This window comes from Paramormyrops kingsleyae, chromosome 15, assembly GCF_048594095.1.
Source record: "Paramormyrops kingsleyae isolate MSU_618 chromosome 15, PKINGS_0.4, whole genome shotgun sequence".
Taxonomy (NCBI): domain Eukaryota; kingdom Metazoa; phylum Chordata; class Actinopteri; order Osteoglossiformes; family Mormyridae; genus Paramormyrops; species Paramormyrops kingsleyae.
In genome coordinates, this window is record NC_132811.1 from 15,572,472 (window position 1) to 15,592,663 (window position 20,192).

General features: G+C 43.2%; 1 protein-coding gene across 1 annotated transcript; it reads left to right on the forward strand.

Moving 5' to 3' along the window:
* The first annotated feature begins 19 nt into the window (after positions 1 to 19).
* Positions 20 to 19,601, forward strand: aspm (assembly factor for spindle microtubules). Its single transcript, XM_023794678.2, has 28 exons — positions 20 to 481; positions 819 to 962; positions 1,051 to 2,566; positions 2,664 to 2,756; positions 2,936 to 3,037; positions 3,277 to 3,423; positions 3,580 to 3,819; positions 4,199 to 4,266; positions 4,354 to 4,495; positions 4,591 to 4,721; positions 4,921 to 5,096; positions 5,343 to 5,488; positions 5,668 to 5,753; positions 8,495 to 8,701; positions 8,816 to 9,008; positions 9,101 to 9,240; positions 9,411 to 9,539; positions 9,629 to 9,823; positions 9,975 to 14,108; positions 14,230 to 14,379; positions 15,094 to 15,411; positions 15,587 to 15,736; positions 15,854 to 16,045; positions 16,165 to 16,357; positions 16,566 to 16,720; positions 16,820 to 16,996; positions 17,087 to 17,259; positions 19,326 to 19,601. Exons 1-28 carry the CDS (start codon positions 209 to 211, stop codon positions 19,426 to 19,428), a joined length of 9,873 nt encoding a protein of 3,290 aa, XP_023650446.2. The 5' UTR covers positions 20 to 208; the 3' UTR covers positions 19,429 to 19,601.
* Positions 19,602 to 20,192: the final 591 nt, after the last annotated feature.

Genomic DNA, 20,192 nt, shown 5'->3' on the forward strand with positions numbered 1-20,192 from the left:
GGTCGGGGCGGAAAATTCAAATAGAGAGGCGAGGCTACTGGTGTGAGCCCAATTCTTCGGCTGTGTCGGATGGTTAGGGCGTAGATGCAGGCGTTGTGTTTATTTTTATTCTGGTATCTTCTCGCGGTGGCGTTTATATAGTACGGTATTGGGGGTATATTTTGACACAGGCGTTGCCCGGTAGCTGTTTTTAAAAGGCATGTAAAGCATGTCGCTCTCTGGGAGCACTTTCGTGGGTTTTAGTCCGAATGGCTTCCAGACCGGCGATGGAAACAAGGAGAACCGGAGGGCGACGGCCGTGCTCAGTTTGGTCCAGTTCACACGGCCCCCTTTCCTGGGTTTCGGGACTGTTAAGCTGGGCTCCTCGAAGTCGGCCCTTCTGTGCATCGAAAACCCGAACGAATACTCAGCGGATGTCAAAGTGGACCGTATCCCCTCCACTAAGGGCTTCGCTGTTGATCAGACCCAATTCACTGTCCAGGTAAGGGGCTGATACTCATTATAACTCGGTATGTAACTCTAACCAGCTAGTTAACTACTAAGCATGTCGATGTGTGTTTATTAACTTTCGGCATTTATCAGCTGTTCTTTTCAGGCATTGTGTTTAGTTTACGTAGTTGCATTGTTCTGGTTGATTTAGCAATGCAGCCTGCAGTTAATGCGCTTTTCGGTGAATGTTGTCATAGAGTCTGTAGTTGGTCTAACTTAACTGTCTTATCCACACCGAAATAACTTTGTTGATAGTTAAAAGCAAGTGTATCACGTATGAACGAGCTTTTCTCCACATCAGCGATGAGTAACATTTTGTGTTCATGCAGCCAACTGGAGATGTGACTTTGACAATTACCTGGACCCCGGTGGAAGAAGGTGGTGTGAGGGATCTTGTGGTCATCACAGTAAATGGCATTGTCAAGCATCAAGCCATTCTGCTCGGGAAAGCAGAGGCTCAAAAAAAGAAAAAGGTATTGACTGTAATTTTTAGTTCATTTATTGTAAAGAAATGCATGATATGCAGATAAGCATTTATTACAATTTTTTTGTATCTTGTAGAAGAGTTTGTGGGATTCCATTAAAAACAAGAAAGCAAGTGATCTTTCAGCACCACGAAAAGGAAAGGGAGCTGATCTTTCTCTGAAAAGAGCAGGCAACAAAACTTTCCATGTGTCCCGACAATCTCAGTACAAGAAGACTCGGGTGCGAGGGCCCCTTGAACCTTTTAACCAAGACCCTGTGGTCTCTGTGGTTTCCAAGAGGGTGCCAGTCCTGCCACCATCTGTGACTGTCCAAGATGACGAGGTGCTACAGAAGAGCCTCACGCCAACCTCTCTTCAGTCGCCTTGTGTGAAGTATGGCAAAATGAACCAGGAAAATCTTTTCCCGTTCAACAGAGACTCACCAGTAGTTCTTCTCGTCCCTGCTGCCACCCTTGTTGATGTTGCGAATTCGGGTGAAAAGCAACTGAAACATGTACCTGATTCAGAAGAAGACCCTGTCTGCGGAGATGTTACACAGGTGTTAAACAGGACTCACTCACCTGTTAAACCAACACAGTATGTTGTGAACAAGTCAATACCATGCATTGAGTTTTGTCCAAGTCCAGCCTCTAATTTGAACAAACAAGGGTCTGATATTAACCAGGCTGTTTTGCCAAGGACTCCGGTCTTGTCTATGAGAGATGCTTTGGCAGTTATTCAGTCAGATCTAACGCAGTTGGAAAGTCCCCCAAATGCTTGCTCTAGCTTTGAATTCTCGGATTCTCTTGAGTCGTTGAAGGGAAGCAGTGAAATCAGGCAATTTCATGTTAACTCTGAAGCAATGGGACCAGACATGCTTAATGACACTTCCTTGGAGTTCACACCTGCAAAGCAAAGACTGACTTTCTTCGTGAAGTCAAGGCCTGTCTCAGGCAGTAGACGTGGAAATGAGGAGAATGACAGCCAGGCTCCCCTGGTTTCCAGCAAAGTTCCGTTCACATCTGTCACCGTAATCAAAAACAAAGGTGGTAAAATGCAAGAAACTTGCCCAGAAACTCAAAAAACAGGAACCTCAAGGCGTTGCCTTTTGGGAAAGACTGTTGAATTACCAGAGGGTGACTGGGTGAAACCAAATATTGATGAAAGAAGTGACATTTGTGTTCTTCCTATTATTGATTCAGCTGTTAGCTGTGATGGCAATACAGTAAATTCTCAATCCAGGACGGTGATACCTGAAATTTCTCCAATCAGGTGTGTTAGCACAGATCTGTCTGTCTTGTCTCCAGTGGAGGCTATCCAGTCTTGTAAATCCTCAACTCACCCTTCCAGTCCTAAAGTCAAAACCAAGTCTACTGTAAGACCATTGGTAGTTCAGCCAGAAGGATGTGCTGTCAAGCCAGCGGTCTGTACCACTCAGTCTGACACTGGCCACAAAAAAAGGAAGAGTGACGAGTTTTTGAAGGAGAACTTCGATGATACAGTTTTCCAAGTGAAAAGGGCCCGTGCGTTTCCAGCAACCAAGGAGACAAAACCAGTGGTAGAGAAAAGGCTTGGCTCTAAATCCTCATCACAAAGGCCACAGGCAGCAGCGGGTGAGATTATTTTTTCTTAATATACACAAAGCTGCTTTTTCCCTGCTTGTAAGTACCGGCTCATTTGCATCATTCTAATATCATGCTTCTGTTGCAGCCGCACTGAGTTCTCGTTCATCTGCATCTGCAAAATCCACTGTAGGCATGAGTCGGCCCAAGCGTTCAAAGATTTCGAAACCGGTTAACCGGGGTAATACTTCTTATCTAAACTCTTAATGAAATTGAATTGACTGGAGAACATGTAGTACATAGCTGTAAAGGGAAATGGATGTAGTACTTTCACTTAATTGTTTGGTAAAAGATCAGTCATGGTTTGCATTGTTGCCTAGCAAATTCTTTTGTTTATTATTATTTTTTGGATCTTTTAAGTGTCGCAGCCTGTGAAACCATTTGGTGTCTCATCACTGAAGACTTCTAAGGTTGTGGCGGTGGCCCAGTCACATCTAACATTCATAAAGCCAGCACAAACTGGTATGTATGGAGCCGGAATAGCTGATGTGCTCTAGAACGGCATATAATTTGTTCGCTTGTGATAATTCAGCTGGTTATTCTGCTTATAAATGTACCCGAATTTTACCTAAATGGACACAAAATAATACCACAAAATCAATCGCAGGTATTTGCAGGTTTCCAAGCGAGTGTGAGTTTAGTTGCTGTCGTGCTGGTTGCTTTTTTTCATAATTGTCAAAGTGAACACCCTTTTTTTGCAGTTATACCACGACACCCATTGCCGTTTGCAGCCAAAAACATGTTCTATGATGAAAGATGGATGGAGAAGCAGGAGAGAGGGTTTACAATGTGGATGAACTATGCTCTCACTCCCGATGAGTTCAAGGTCAACACAGAAGTCACCAAAGGTAGCTTGGAATTGTGATTGACAGCTGCTGCAGGTTCTCTCAAAGAGCAGCCGGTTATCAGTCCCATGTCAAATCGCTCGGTGCAGTTTTCACACAATGCAGATGTAAACTCCATTACGTTTCTGTGACATCTCAATTTTCTTTTTCTCCTTTAAGTGAACGCCATGTCTCTGGCGTTTCAGTCCAACCAGCCTTTTAACATTTCAAAAGCCCCGACGAAAGAGGAGGTGTCCTTCAGGACGTACACAGCCCGGAGGCGGCTGAACCGCCTTCGCCAGGCCGCCTGCCTGCTCTTCACTTCTGAGTCGATGGTCAAAGCCATACGGAGGCTGGAGCTGGAGGTGGAGGCCCGGAGACTCCTGGTGCGCAGGGACCGGCACCTCTGGAAGGACATCGGTATGTCTGGGAGTTTGACGGCTCTTATGTCTCATTCTCAGGTCTCCACTCATATCTGTGCTTGACTGGTAACCTCCTTATGTGTAATTCCTGAAAAAAAATTATGGTTTATGTTTAGATCTAATTAGGTAAAAAGCTGTTATAGAATATAACTTAGACTCAATAAATTCAGGGAAGGACTTAAATGTCTCTTTTTGAAGAAGTTATTTTTAGTATTGCGCTGATTCTGCATTGTAAATATTAAATTGTATATTGTAGTAGACTAGACTTTACATCCTGTAACATCTGGTGGTTTCTGCTCCTAGTGTTCAATTTTAAGATCAGTTTAACTGTATTATGTGGACATAATTCAAGATCGCTTGAAATGTGCTTATTTTAGGGCAACGTCAGAAAGTTCTCAACTGGCTTCTTTCCTACAATCCTCTTTGGCTGAGGATTGGACTTGAGGTATTGTGTGATACATTTTCTTTGTATTTTTAAATGAAACGATGATTTTGGAAGGTATATGTTCTCATTCTCTTCACTCATTTCCAGACCATTTTTGGAGAGATGATTCCTTTAGAGAGTAATAATGACGTCATGGGACTGGCTATGTTCATTCTCCGCCGTCTGCTGTGGAATCCAGACATTGCTGCCGAATTCAGACATCCTAAAGTTCCTCACCTGTACCGTGATGGTAATGTGTACAGCGTGTTGTTTCCTTGGCTGAAACACACAAGTCGTTTTGTTGAGTCATGCTGTTACTAATGCCTGTTCATTGCTATTGACCAGGTCACGAGGATGCCCTGTCCTCTTTCACATTGAAGAAGCTACTTCTCCTAGTCTGCTTTCTTGATAAAGCAAAGGAATCCAAAATTATTGAGCATGACCCGTGCTTATTTTGCATGGATGCTGAATTCAAGGTAGGGAAGATCTGTGTTTTATTGGATGTTAGCTAGCTACCTAGAGTAAATTTTTTTTCTTTGAGTTTGTAGAAAGTTTGTAGATAACTTGAAAAAAAACTTGTAGCAAACCACTTTGACAGTTGCCTACCTTCTCCTTTCGCTAACCTATGATTTCCTGTCTTTTCTACTTTTTTTTTTAATCATTCATGTCTTGCAGACTAGTAAGGATCTGCTGTTGGCATTTTCAAGAGACTTTCTCAGTGGTGAGGGAATTCTTCCTCGGCATCTAGGATACATGGGCCTGCCTGTTTCCCACGTCCAGATGCCCCTGGATGAATTTGACTTTGCGGTGAAGAACTTGGCTGTGGATTTGAGATGTGGAATACGGCTGGTGTAGGTGTCTCTGCTGTAATGTCGGTTTGATTCTGTTAACCCTCATATGAAAGTCATATTGCATAATTCAGTACACTTGTATTAGGTTTTATACATTGTTATATTTTAGAAATATATTTAATGCATTAGCTTAGCACCAGTTGTAAGATCATGTTTTCTTAATAGATGAATATTTACAAAATGTGTAAAATGGTTAAATACCATGTGATCTGCTCATTTCTAACCATTCCCTGTTGTCATACATAGGAGAGTTATGGAGCTGTTCACCCAAAGCTGGAGCCTGTCTCAGAAGCTAAGGGTTCCTGCCATAAGTCGCCTTCAGAAGGTGCACAATGTTGACATTGCGCTGCAGGTGCTGAGAGACAGAGGCGTTGACCTGAAGGACGAGCATGGTACATATGGGCTTGTTTCCTTGGGAGGGTGTTTAGCCTTCACAATTACAGCTGCTTTTAATTTTGATTTGCATGATTTTTATTCATCCAGTTTTTTTTTTTTTTGCGTTGTATTTTTTATTTTTGTGAAAATGTCATTTAAATTGCTACAGCAAACCATATGACTGCCATAATTGCAGGTGGAGCCATTGACTCAAGAGATATTGTGGATGGACACAGAGAGAAGTCAATAACTCTGCTGTGGAAAATCATCTTTGCTTTTCAGGTATTATACTGATTTCTATTAATTTATTCCCTACCGATTCTGCAGTTAGCTCTTTAAACCAGCTTGGGACACTGACTGGTGAAACCTTTTTGCATTTTACTTACTTTTGTGCTAGATTATTTATGCCCAGGCGAATAACTGCTTCAACTTGTAAAGGGAAGCTGAAGGTTCTTCTGATGGTAGTTCACTGTGTGTGTGTGTGTGTGTGTGTGTGTGTGTGTGTGTGTGTGTGTGGTCAATTGTGTAAGCATGCATATTAAAATAGTCTGTAAAGTTATTTCTGTTGTTGAAATCGGGAATAACACTGTGTGGTGTCTGTTTATTTGCACGTGGTTTATTACTGCTTTTGGATTCTGAAATGTGTAAACTAGTAAATAGGCAAAGGCAACGAAGTACATTATATGGACAAAAGTATCGGGACACACCTCTTAAACATTGAATTCAGGTGTATCATTCAGACCTATTGCCACAGATGTGTAAAATCAAGCACCTAACTGTACAGGCAGGTTAAGGTTAATTTGTGAAAGAATGGGTCATTCTGAAGAGTTTAGTGAATTAAAATGTCATAGGGTACCACCTCTGCAGTAAGTCAGTTTGTGTAATTTCTTCTTTGCTAGACATTCCATGGTAAACTGTAAGTGGTTTTACTACAAAGTGGAACAATTTAGGAATGACAAAGTCCCATGTGAAATAACAGAGCAGGGTTGCCGTGTGGTGAGGTGCATAGTGTGTCTGTGTTGACTCGGTATCTGCAGAGTTCCAAACCTTCTTTGGTGTTAACTCCAGCACAAACTCTGTGTGCCGGGAGCTTTGCGGAATGGGCTTCCATGGCAGAGCAGCTGCTTGCAGGCCTCACATCACCACATCACATCACTAAGCGTCAGAGTTGTGTAAAGCACGCCACCACTGGACTCTGGAGCAGTGGAAATGGTGTTCTGTGGAGTTACTAATCCCACTTCTCTGTCTGGCAGTCTGATGGACATGTCTGGGTTTGGCAGATACCAAGTGTAAAGTTTGCTGGAGGAGGGATAATGGTATGAGTTTGTTTTTCAGTGGTTGGGCTAGGCCCCATAGTTCCAGTGAAGGGAACTCTTAATGCTTCAGCATACCAAGGCATTTTGGACGATTTTATGTTTCCAACTTTATGGGAACAGTTTTAGGGTGGACCTTTTCTGTTCCAGCTTGACTGTGCCCCAGTGCACAAAGCAAGGTCCATAAAGACATGGTTGGGTGAGTTTGGTGTGGAAGAACTTGCCTGGCCTGTACAGAGCCCTGACCTCAACCCCATCGAACACCTTTGGGAACAGAGACTGTGAGCCAGGCCTTCACACCCGGCATCGGTGCCTGACCTCACAAATGCTCTTCTGGGTGTTTGCATCAAAATTCCCACAGACATGCTAAAAAAATATTGTGGAAAGCCTTCCTAGAAGAGTCGCACAAAGGGGGAGACTGACTCCATATTGACGCTTATGGATTTTGACTGGGATGTCATAAAAGTTCTTGTAGGTGTAATGGCCAGGTTTCCCAATTCTTTTGTCCATGTAGTGTATCGCCAGGGTTTTAATGCTTTCTGCTTTGGTTCTTATCACTTGAAATACAATTGCATAGAAAATTACATGTACAATGCAACATCTGAACTGTTTTAATGATTATATTTGTAAGTCATTGCGAATTCAATATCAGGATACTGTGTCTGATTACACTGGATTAGATATTTGAGTTACCTGGTACCTCAGTTCTCGAACTCATAACTCGAATTTTTTAAAAGTCGAACCAACCAGTTCGAAAAAAATTACCTAGAGCTCGATCTGAATCTCAGAAGTCAAACCGTGAACGCCAACCTAAGATAACTTGTGTGCGCGGGGAAATGAGTCACGCAGCACGTCTCTGAGGGAACATAGGGTAATGCTTCAGTCTCAGCCTCGCATTTGCTGTGATAGCACTGTGCATGTTTACACTAGCTGAATACATGTATTTAGACAGTAAAAATACATTTAGACAATGATAGACAGTAACAGTTATTATTATTATTATTATTATTATTATTATTATTATTATTATTATTATATAATTACATTTAAAAATAAAGATTTCTTATTCATTATTTTAATATTAATAATAAACCATTAATATGTTTATAATAATATTGTTGGGCCGAGCGAGGACGGAACGGAGACAAAGGCGCAGACGTCAGGGTATCGGGGAATACGGGGTTTAATTACAGGTAAGGCAGGCAAAACGCAGACGGACAATACAATGAGTGGGGAAACAAACTGAAACGCGGACGAAATACAGAGGATTAATGACAACAACCAGAAACAGCTGATCACACGGGGAATCAACACGGGTTTAACGAGGGGGCGTGGCACACAGAAGGAGCGGAGGATCAGGGCAGGACACATTGTTTGGATACATTTATTTTCTTACTTTACAAATTACTGTTTTAATAAATGTGCTTAGATGTGTTTAGTACAGCATATGCTCTTCTTGTTTTGTCCGGTTCATTTTGTGTTTAAATGCTAAAAAAAACATATTTAGGTGTAATTTTTTTGGGGCCAGGAACCAATTAATTAGTTTTCCATTATTTCTTATGCGGAAAATTTTTAGGATTTTTTTCAGTTCTGAACAGATTAAATTCGAGTTCTGAGGCACCACTGTACTTCCAAAATATTGAAACTTACAAGAAAATATTTAGACTCTGTGCTTCTGTTATCACGCTAACTCTGTGTAATTATTTCAAGGTGGATGTTTTGCTTGATGAAGAGAAACTCAAAGAAGAAATTAGTTTCCTTCAACGAATGTGGAGAAGCAAACAGGAACTAGCCGCATGGAAGCAGCACAGGAATGTGGTACCAAAGCCCCAGCAAGCCAAATCTGAAGAGAGTGCTGCAAAACTGACACTGTTGATGCACTGGGTCAATGCAGTTTGTGCATTTTACAACTTAAAGGTACCTTAAAGGTTTCACATTTTCACTAATGGGCCAACTGTACTCTGTACAAAACAAGCGTGATCCAGATGAGCAAACTAACTAAGCACTTGACTGAATTCTAACTGTTTCCAGGCAGAGAATTTCACCGTGTCATTCTCAGATGGACGGCTTCTTTGTTACCTCCTCCACCACTACCACCCCTGCCACCTTCCCCTGGAAGCCATTTCCCAGAGCACAACACAGACCGTAGAGTGTGACCAACGTGGGAGAGTTGGGTTGAACTGTTCATTTAGTGATTCAGACAGCTCTTTGAACAATGGCCCTGGTATGTACAATGGTAACTTACACTTTATAATATTCATGCTTTGCTTGGAATATAGGCATGTCAACGCAAGTGTTGTATCATTTTCATAACAGGCACCTCATTGGATTACAAAGAGCTTCTGGAGAATGAGAGAAGAAATTTTGAACTGTTGCATGCTGCTGTGACTTCTCTGGGAGGGATTCCAGCCATGATAACGCCAACTGATATGTCAAACACGATTCCAAATGAAAAAGTTGGTATTTCACTGCGCATCATTCTGGTCCATTTTGGGTTTTGAATGGCAACTGTTCCTTTCACTCCCGTATATTCAGTTTAATTTTAAGAAGTCTTCATAAATGTAATATTTTCGATAGCTCTTTTCTTAAAGTCTTTAGGATGTAAAGCAAGCTTATCTTTTTTCAGGTGGTGACCTGCTACCTTTCTTTCCTTTGTGCCCGGCTCTTGGACCTGCGAGCCGAGAGCAGAGCTGCGTGGGTCATTCAGGGAACTTGGAGGAAATACAGGCTAAAAATGCAGAGGAGGCTCCTCAAGGTACCTCAGAGCTACAGCTCACTACTCTTTGAGGAACCATTTATTCAGCTTGATTAAACCTCTGTTTCTCACTTTGACCTGCCTCACAGGAAAAGAACATTGCTGCTGTCAAGATACAGGTGGCTGTCAAGAGGTTCCTATTGAGACGCCGTGAGGAGAGACTGCAGGCTTCAGCAATAGTCCTTCAGGCTGCTTGGCGTGGCCACTTAGTAAGGCAGGAGATTAGACAGCAGAGGATGGAGAAGCTTCGGATCCTGCAAGATTCTGCTGCGATAGTCATCCAAGTACGGTGAAACTGATGTTGACCCTTCAACAAAAGTCGCAAGGAAAATTTTCCGTTTGCTACTTTGTCCTTTTGATAAGATACTTTCTGACCCTTAATGCAGTCACTTCTGTGCTCTTCCAAACCTGGTCTTTCTCCTCACTTTCACACAGGCAGAATGGAGGAGGTATTTGGCTGTGAAACGCTTTCAGAGGCTGAGGCACCATGCCGTTGTGATCCAAGCTCGTGTGCGGATGAAGGTTGCTGTGACTGCCTTCAGACGGCTTCGCTGGGCAGTGATGACGTTCCAGCAACGCAGAAAGGCCTCTCTGCTCGCAAAAGAACACCGCCAGCGATACCTCTCGTTAAGGAATGCGGCTATTACCGTTCAAAAAAGCTTCAGAAAGTGGAAGGTTCTGTCGTCCATAAGGAGGAACAATGCGGCTGTTGTTATACAGACTGCTTTCCGGAAATGGCTGACACAGAAGAGGACCTGTCAAGCTGCAGCAGTCTTGAGAATACAGTCGTGGTACAGAATGCTCGTGTGCTGTCGACGGTATGCAAAAGTGCTCCAGAATGCAGTAATCATACAGGCATGGTATAGAGGTTTCAAAGAGAGGAAAATCTACCAAATATTAAAACTGCAGCATTCTAGAGCAGCTATAATCCAAAGAACATTCAAGGCTTTTGCTCTGAGGAGGCGCTTTTTAGAGGTCAGACACGCTACGCTCATCATCCAGCGTTGGTATAGAGCTTGTAAACAGAAGCAGAGGGAGAGATTACAGTACCTGAAAATGAAAGTTGCTGCAGTTACCCTGCAAGCAGCGTACCGTGGCTACGTTGCACGCAAAGAGAAGCGTGTACAGCACAAGGCAGCAATAGTAATTCAAGCAGCGTTTAGAATGTCTTTGACCCGGAAACGATTCTTGTTGTTGAGAAGAGCTGCCAGAGACGTACAACGACGCTATAGGGCTAAACTTTTGGGTGAGAAACAAAAAATGGAATATGTGGCTCTTCGGCATTCCGCAGTTAAACTTCAAGCTTTGTGGAGAGGCAGAGTTGAAAGAAGGAGGATTGAGAGGTTGCACAAAGCTGCAGCCTTGATACAGTCACATTTCCGCAGGTACTCCGTCCAGTTGCAGTTCAGATTGAAGAGGAGGGCAGCATTGGTGCTACAGGATAAGTTTAGGGCATACGTCTTTGGAAGAAATGTGCGACAACAGTACCTGAAGAAGAGAGAAGCGATCATTACTTTGCAGGCTGGATTCCGTGGAATGAAGGTCAGACAGGAGATGAAGGAAAAGCATAGAGCAGCCAGCCTAATTCAGGCTACATTTAAGGCCTTTATTTATAAGCGCAATTACATGTTACTCAGAAGAGCAACTATAGTTGTCCAGCAACACTATCGGGCACATCTATTGGGTCAACATCAACGGCGTCAATATAATCGACTACGACAAGCAGCTGTCAAGCTCCAGGCGTCTTACAGAAGGTGTAAGGTTAGAAGAGATCTAATGCACAAGCAAAGAGCTTCAGCTGTAATTCAAGCATATTTTAGAATGTATAAAGCTAGGATGTCGTTCAATGCAGCCAGATTTGCAGCTGTTATTATACAGCGACGTTACAGGGCTTGGATGGAAGGAAGATGCCAACGTGAGTGGTACTTGAGGAGAAAGGAATCAGCCCTTGTGATACAATCATCTTTCAGGGGCTTAAAAGCCCGTCTCAAGGTAAAGGAGATGCACAAAGCCGCGACTGTCATCCAAGCATGTTACCGCAGACATAAGCAGGTCACTCAGTTTAACAAGCTTCGCTGGGCTGCATCTGTCATCGGACAAAGGTTCAAAGCCACACAGCTGAAAAATGCCCAAGTTCGGAAATATGAAGCCATGAAAAATGCAGCAGTCCGCATACAGTCTGCATTCCGTGGCATGAAAACTAGGCAGCAAGTGCGAGAGATGCAAAATGCTGCCAGAATAATTCAAATACATTATGCCGCTTACAGCATGCGCAAGAGGTACCTTCAAGTAAAGGCAGCGGCTGTCAAAATTCAACGGCAGTACCGGGCTCATCTTGCTGCGAGACTTCAACAGCAGCGCTATCAGTCTTTAGTAGCTGCATCAGTCACTATACAGGCTGCATATAGAGGAATGAAAGTCAGGAAGGAATTGCAAAGAATGCGCCGATCGGCAACTCTGATTCAGGCTTATTTCAGAATGTACCGGAAGAGGATGCCCTTCATAGCGGCTAAGTTGGCTGCAGTGGTGATACAGCGACAGTACCGGTGTCATCTGGAAGGAAAGCGAGTCAGAGAAGACTTCTTGAAACTTCAGCACAGTGCTGTGGTGATCCAGGCGGCATTCAGAGGAAAACGAGCAAGATGTGAGATTAGGAGAATGCACTCCGCTGCCCTTGTGATTGAAGGCTGTTTCAGGATGTGGCAGTGTTATACCCAGTTCCAAAAAATGCGTTGGGCTGCAAGAGTCATTCAGGAAAGATACAGAGCTTCCAGAATGAGGAATTTGCTAATGCAGGAGTACAGGGTGAAGAAAACGTCAGCAAACATAATCCAATTAGCGTTCCGTAATTACAAAGCTAGGCAGCAGATTAAAACCATGCACAGAGCAGCCACTTCCATCCAGAGAAGTTTCCGGACCTTCAGGACACGGAAACGCTTTGTATCACTCAGAGCAGCTGCTATTGTTATCCAGCTTCGATATAAAGCTTTTATGGCTGCCAGAAGGATGCGTGCAGAATACTTGGCGAAGCGTAATGCCGCCATGACAATCCAAGCAGCCTTCAGAGGAGTGAAAGCTCGCCGACAGCTGCTGAGGGAGCGCAAAGCAGCCACAGTTATACAGGTTGCCGTTCGAAGGCACCAAGCCAGAACCTTTCATAGAAAGTTGCAGTGGGCAGCAGACGTGGTCCAACGACGCTACCGGGCCAATAAACTGATGGTTAAAGAGAAGCACAACCTAGCATTAAAAAGGCAGGCTGCCATTTGCATTCAGGGTGCTTTCCGTGGCATGAAGGCTAGGCAGAGGTTCATGCGAGTGCGCAGTGCTGCCTGCACCCTGCAGACAGCATTCCGAGCGCGTGCTGCCCGTAAGCAGTACCTTTCCTTGAAATCCGCTGTCCTTGCCATGCAGTTGCAGTACCGTGCGGTGGCTGCTGGTAGAAGGCAAAGAGAACTCTACCTCCATGTGCGCAGCGCTGCCGTAACTTTACAGGCAGCGTACCGAGGGTGGCGGACCAGGCAGATGATTCGCCGGCAACATGCGGCAGCCACTCTCATCCAATCACTGTTTAGAGGACGCAGAGAAGCAATAAAATACCAGGCAATGAGGCTGTCTACTCTCATCATTCAACAACATTACAGATCGTACCTGCAAAGCAAGCGAGAAAGAGAGAGATTTTTACAACTGAGAAACGCAGCCATATCTATTCAGGCAGCGTTCAGGAGGCGAAGAGTCCAGAAAAAGCTGGCTAGATGGCATAGAGCGGCCACACTGATACAAGCTACCTTCAGGATGCATCAGCAGAGGGTGGTTTTTGTGAGATTACACTGGGCAGCTACAGTTTTGCAGCGAAGGCTGCGAGCCCAGAAACTTAGAGATGTTCAGTTGGAGAAGTACATGAGAATGAAAAGGGCCGCCACTTGCCTTCAGGCCTCATTCCGTGCTGTGAAAGCAAGGCGACTAGCGAAGAAAAAAAGAGCCGCTCGTGCAATTCAGTCGTTCCTTCAAATGAGTGTGGATCGGCGCCGGTTTCTGCGCTGCCGGAGTGCTGCGGTGGTCATCCAGTCGGCATTCAGGGGTCACTACATCCGCAATCAGTTCAGAAAAATGCAGACTTCCTCTCTTTTGATACAAAGATGGTACAGGTCTTGCAGAACAACCCAGAAACTGAGGGCTGACTACCTCTCCATTAGGCAAGCAGCAGTTATGTTGCAGAGCGCTTATCGTGGCCTGCTGGCAAGGAGAACGGCGAAGTGTGAACGGTCAGCGGTGAAGATCCAATCAGTGATGCGCATGCTCCCATATCGCAAGAGTTTTTTGCATCTCCGCTCAAATGTTGTGAAGTTACAGGCCAGCTACAGGATGTGCATGGATAGAAGGCGCTTTTTAAGCTATCGAATGGCGGCAGTGACTCTCCAAAGGCGTTTCAGAGCCCGGCAGGAAATGCGAGCGCAAAAGGAAGTCTACCTGAAGACTCTGAAGAGTGTCCAGGTCATTCAGGCACAATTACGAGGACACGTCGAACGCAAGAAATTCCTTAAGTGCAAGAAGAGTGCCATTACTATTCAGGTATGTCTTTAAAATCTTTTCTGAAGCCATCGTAGTTAACTGATTCTGTGTTTTTAGAGGAGTTTTGCTAGGCAAAGTATCTATCAAATAATTACAATTTCTGATATTTTTTCTTTAACAGGCATTTTATCATGGAATGGTACAAAGAAAATATTTCCAGCAGCAGAAGGCGTCTGCTACAAAAATTCAAGAGTTCTACCGGGCCTATACACTGGGCAGAAAAGACCGGGAAAGGTACATGCAGATGAGGAAATCTGCTGTCCTCATACAGGTGAATATTATGAAACACCTTTGTGCATATTACAGTAAAGGCGATAAGCATTATTAAACAAATGCCACTTCACTGATTAATAATACAGTACAGTTCAGATGGATGCACTTGAGTAAGTTGTATATACAGCTCAAGACCAAAGCAACATTTTTAATTTCACTTATTTTGCAGTTAAGAATGCATCTGGGTAAAATGTACATTTTTTACAAACTCCAACCTGGCTCTTCACTGCTTCTCATTAAAGAAGGATTCCTTCCTTGCTTTCTGGGTCTTTAAGGGCATCTTGGAATTTTAGCAGTCCTAACTGTCCTAGCAGTACAGTTCACATCACTTAATGTTTCCCATTCTTCTTGAAGGTCACTTGAGGTCATCCTGTGTTTTATGAGGCACTGCCGGTTAAGTTGCCGGTCGTCACTGGCATTAGAAAGTTGCTTCTGCCCTCTACCTGTCTGGTTTTTGGTCATTCCCAGTGTCTCCTGCGTCACCTTGTTCTTGGGTACTGCTGTTTTACAAACTTTAAACCTGGAAGCAGCCTGCCTCGCAGTGTAGCCTTCTGCCAGCAGAACCAGGATTAAAGAATACAGATTTTTTTTTAAATAGTGTTCTCTTAATTTTTTTCCCACGAGCTGTGTGTATAAATAAGTATTTTATACTCGTAAATTCATATATAATTGTTGGATTGTGTTGTAATCTGGTCTCTTGGTCCCTTTGCAGGCGGCGTATCGCGGCCATCAGGGACGACAGCTTGCCAGGCGAAGGCAGGCCGCTGTGAAGATTCAGGCCTGGTTTAAAGGGAGCCTCACTCGTCGGAAGTTTAGCGCTCAGAGAAATGCCGCCGTAGCGATTCAGTCGGCCTACAGGGGGCACGTGCAGAGACGGGATCTCAAGCTACGGAGAGCGGCTGTTCTGGTTTTACAGAGACGATTTCAGGCGCTGCAGAGAGGGAAAGCAGAGAGAGATGCCTTCAGGAAGATGAAGATGGCTACGCTGACCCTTCAAGCATTCGGCAGAGGATGGCTCGCAAGAAGAAGGGTATATTTCACTCTTTGAATGAATGACCTATGTGTGCATCAGTGGTATGTGAAAACAGTATAATCCATATCCGAAATGGAATTTGTTCGTTACTGGTGATATTGATTATATTAAAATGCATGACAAAGCCTGTAATAATGAAGACCTATAAAGTACGGTTCCCCTGCACCCATAGATGAAACAGGAGGCCCAGGCACGGAGGGTGAAATGTTTTTCAGCAGCGGCTTACCATCATCTTTGCGCCATAAAGATCCAGCGGGCCGTCAGAGCGCACTGGGCCCTGGAATCAGCCAGGAAGCAGATGTCCTCCGTAATTTGTATTCAGGTATTTGAGAAGAAGCAGAAGCGGCTGATTTGGGTGCCCAGGTCATCTGTCTCTGGTATATGTGAATCATTATTTTCCTGAATTTTGTCCCTAATTTTTGAAACCTTGTTTTTTCAGAAATGGCTCAGAACGAGGATACAACGGAAACGGTACCTCGAGGACAGAGAGAAACTCATTAAACTGCAGAGGACAGTGCGAATCTGGTTATCTAGACGCCATCGAGCTAGCACTATCATCCAGCGAGCTGTCAGGAAGTTCTTGACCAAAAGACGCGAACAGAGAGTGCAGCATGGAATCATAAAACTACAGGTGCTTTTACTGGAACTCAGACATTATTGGATTTTAATTGAGCAAAATTCTATTGCAGCTTACTTGAGCAGAATGTCATATTTTCCATATGAATGTTACCCCTGACTCCTTTTCAAAAGGCTTTGTGGAGAGGACACCGATCCCGACAGCTCCACGATACATCAAAGGTTGCTGCCATGAGACGTCGCTTCAGAAAGATTAACTCGATGGTTAAAGAGGAGGACAAGCTTTGTAACAAGACCTCGACTGCAATCGACTACCTCCTGAGATACAAGCACTTCTCATACATTTTGGCAGCCTTAAAACACCTGGGTCAGTCTTCATTGGTCCTTTTATGAAGAATGAAAAATGAATGTGCAATCTGAAGCTGAGGTGGTCAGCTTCCATGTTTGGAGAATTGTGGATTGGATTTTGTGGCTAACTAGGTAGTTCATAAGTTAAGCACTAAATTATGATTTGAGCATGCATGCACTTTTGAGAATGAGTTAAACTGGAAGCCCCTTAATGTTTTCATTTTCAGAAACATCAACAAGACTTTCACCTGAATGCTGTGAGCACCTGGTCAAAAGTGGGGCTACCTTTGTTATCTTCACTCTCATAAGGAGCTGCAATCGCAGCGTTCCTTGTATGGAAGTTATCAGCTATGCAATCCAAGTGCTCCTGAACTTGTCCAAGGTAACTTGTCCAAGTGACCCCTAGGAAGTATGTGTGTGTTTCTGTGTGTGAGACCGTATTAATCACATGGCATATGATGGTATAATTTCCCTTTTTCAGTACGACAAAACTACGGAAGCAGTTTACGGAGTGGAAAATTCAGTTGAAACCCTTTTAGAACTGCTGCAGATTTATAGAGAGAAGGCCGGAGACAAAGTGGCTGACAAAGGAGGCAGTATTTTCACCAAGACGTGTTTCCTCCTAACCATTTTGCTACATGACAGGCAGAGAGCTTCTGTAAGTTACTTGGATTAGATTTCTGATTTTGTTTTTTTTTTTTCCCTCTTTAGATGCTTACCTCAACCTTTTTTTCCCCCCCGTCTTTAGGAGGTAAGAAAGCTACCGAAAACGATAGACCGAATTAGCAGCATCTATCGTCTCACCATTCGGAAACACAAAAAAGACGCCGAACGGACGGTCATGAAACAGAGGATGAACGCCTCCCTCAACGGCAGCTTCTTTGCTCATACGCCGGCTCACAAAACGAAACCAGTTCCAAGGTAAGTGTGAAACACATTTCATGGTTAAAGCTGTCAGGACAGTTTTTGGTCTTGGGTCTATCGCCAGATTGCTCCTGGAGGTGTTCCATGGACACTGCATTTTGCACACTGGACAGAGCTTGCTCCTTAGGTTTGGGTTTATCGCCAGATTGCTCCAGGAGGTGTTCCATGGACACTGCATTTTGCACACTGGACAGTGCTTGCCCCTTAGGTTTGGGTCTATCGCCAGATTGCTCCTGGAGGTGTTCCATGGACACTGCATTTTGCACACTGGACAGTGCTTGCCCCTTAGGTTCACCTGCCAGTGTTATCTGATGATCCTTCTTTTCAGTGTTATTCAGGTCGGTCACATCCCAAGGCCTGATTTAATCCCCCCCCATTTGTTTAACAAAATTCAGTCTGAACTCTTAAATCTAATGTGAAAAGGCAGCATTCAAGTAACAGATATTGGAGCCCCTCCCCATTTAGATGATTACATTTTCCCTTCCATTTTATTTTTTTGCTCTTAATCACTCCAGGGGTAATGCTGTCATGATTTTCGTGTTTCATTTGCATGGTTGTGATGATTCTGTAATCATTCACATTTCTGTTCTTCAGTCTTTTAAAGGACTTATGTCTGCCATAGGGTTGCAGCAGTATATGATGATATCAGAACTGGTCATCATACCATGTACATTTGCTGATTAGTGGTATTGAAAAAATGCAACCGAATGGAGAATCTCACCTGCATCTGAATCTCCTGCATGTGTGCATATCTCCTTTCAACCAAAAAATCCTTTGGTTTTCATTACTTTCAGGGTCATTGTAGTTAATAATAATTGTGAAATATTGCATACTGTGAAACTATGATCAGTCTTGAGACTGTTATCATACCGTGAAAATCTCATACTGTTCCAATCTTAGTTTGTCAATTCACAGAATCATTGTCAATGTAACAAATTCATGTAAACAAAATTAGAATTCTTTGACCCATCATCACTATTAAATCTATTTTGATATAAATGGCACACTTTAGATCAGTGGTTCCCAAACTTTCTCTGCAGGGCCCCCCTTTTCTAGATAGGAACATTATTACAAAATGCAATTACAAAATACAAATGGTGCAATTTCACCACTGTGGGAGAAAAAAGAGCAATCAATTAAAAATAAAAGTCCAGTATAACTTTGAAATTATGTTAATGCAGATTTAACATTCCTGTTAATATTCATTGGCGTAAAGTTTCTTACGTTTACCGCATTTTGTTTTTAATGATAACCGCAGGTTTTAACCTATACTATAGCACAAAACAACACTAAATCATACCCATTAATTGATAGTCTCCCTGAACTTCATGTAGAAAATTTTAAACCTAGTTTTTCATGATATGGTTAGATTTTTTTTTGTCTGGCGCTGCAAAACGTCCTCACGCGTCACCATATCACATGGTACAAAAACCTTGCACAAGCAAGATGACTTAAGACGGATTGTACAGCACCTCTCAGGCGGCTGAACAAACTGGAACAGCCTCCGTGACGACAGAACTGCTCTTATTGGCTGAAGAACGTGTCGTTTGTATGACGTTTGTATCCCAGGAAGTTCCGATGCGTTATGTATTTCTCCCAAATATCACGTAAAGCAGTGAGAACTGGTTTTCAGTTAATTTACCTGGTAAAATAAATTTTAAATAAATTACATAAATGCTCTAATAGTACACGTAAGTTAGTGGTTTGTTTATTGTTAGTTACTGTAATGTTGCGCTGCTTTATTTGTTTAATTGTCCAGTCTGTGAAGAGATTTTTTTTAGGGTGGCACATGCCCCTGAGGCGATCCCATTGGTGCGCCCCTCCGCAATACCTATGCGCCCCCCAGTTTGGGAACCACTGCTTTAGATATAGTCCAGTTTATGTGGTAAACTAATTAGATGTCAGATGTAGTAAATTGATGACATTTTGTTTTCGGGATTATTTTTCACTGTGAAGTATTACTGCCCTCCCACAAGGTGGCAGTATTTTGAAAAAAAACAACAAAAAAACTGAGTGTCCCACATTAACTTCATATGCTGATTTTTCATTCTTTTTTTTTTTAGATTTGCTCCTGATTGGGTCTTGGGAAAAGGGAACCTGAGAGAGATAATGGATCCTCTCCGTGCGATCCAAATGGTCGCGGATGCTTTTGGCATTATACCTTGAGGTTTTAAACAGGAAATTTTTAAATGGTTCTGTTTTTTTAATGTATTTTTTTAAAATATTCAACATGATTCAAAAATGCCAATCCAGAAAATTAAGATGTTGCTTTTTAAAAAATGTCGCTAACTCATTTTATATGTGGCCTCCTGTATATAATAAATGACCTTTGAATTTTGGTTATACATTTTTTTTTCTGCATTACTGATCACAGGAAAAAGTTATTTGTGATCAGCCTTTTACATCTCCCTGCTCCTTTTAATTATTGGGTTACTTCCATTTTATGGCATAAACAGTTATTCCTTTAATTACCATTAAAAGAATTTACTTTAAATTCAGTTTGGTTTATTACACCACAGAGCAAAGCTTATTCTGAGAATGCCCCAGTGATTTCAAGAATGGTCTAAACACAGAAAGAGTTCTAGTTCAGCTATCTACTGATTCAGGTCGGGGCTGTGGGGTGCTTTCAGCCTTGGACATCTGGGGTTGCCTCGAACCCAACTCGACCTTCACCTAAACCACCATGCCTCCAACAATCGCCTCCCCTGGGCTACTAACTGCTGCCAGGCATCACCAGTAATTGTGGTGGCTTAATGGTTAGGGAAGGACACTTGTAGTTGAAAGATTGCTGGTTCAAATCCCCGACCTGTAAAACACCACTGAGGTACCCTGAGCAAGGTACCGCCCCCAAGCACTGCTCCCCAGGTGCTGAATTAGCTGCCCCCTGCTATGTCATGACATCACATATGGGATAAATGCAGAGGACACAT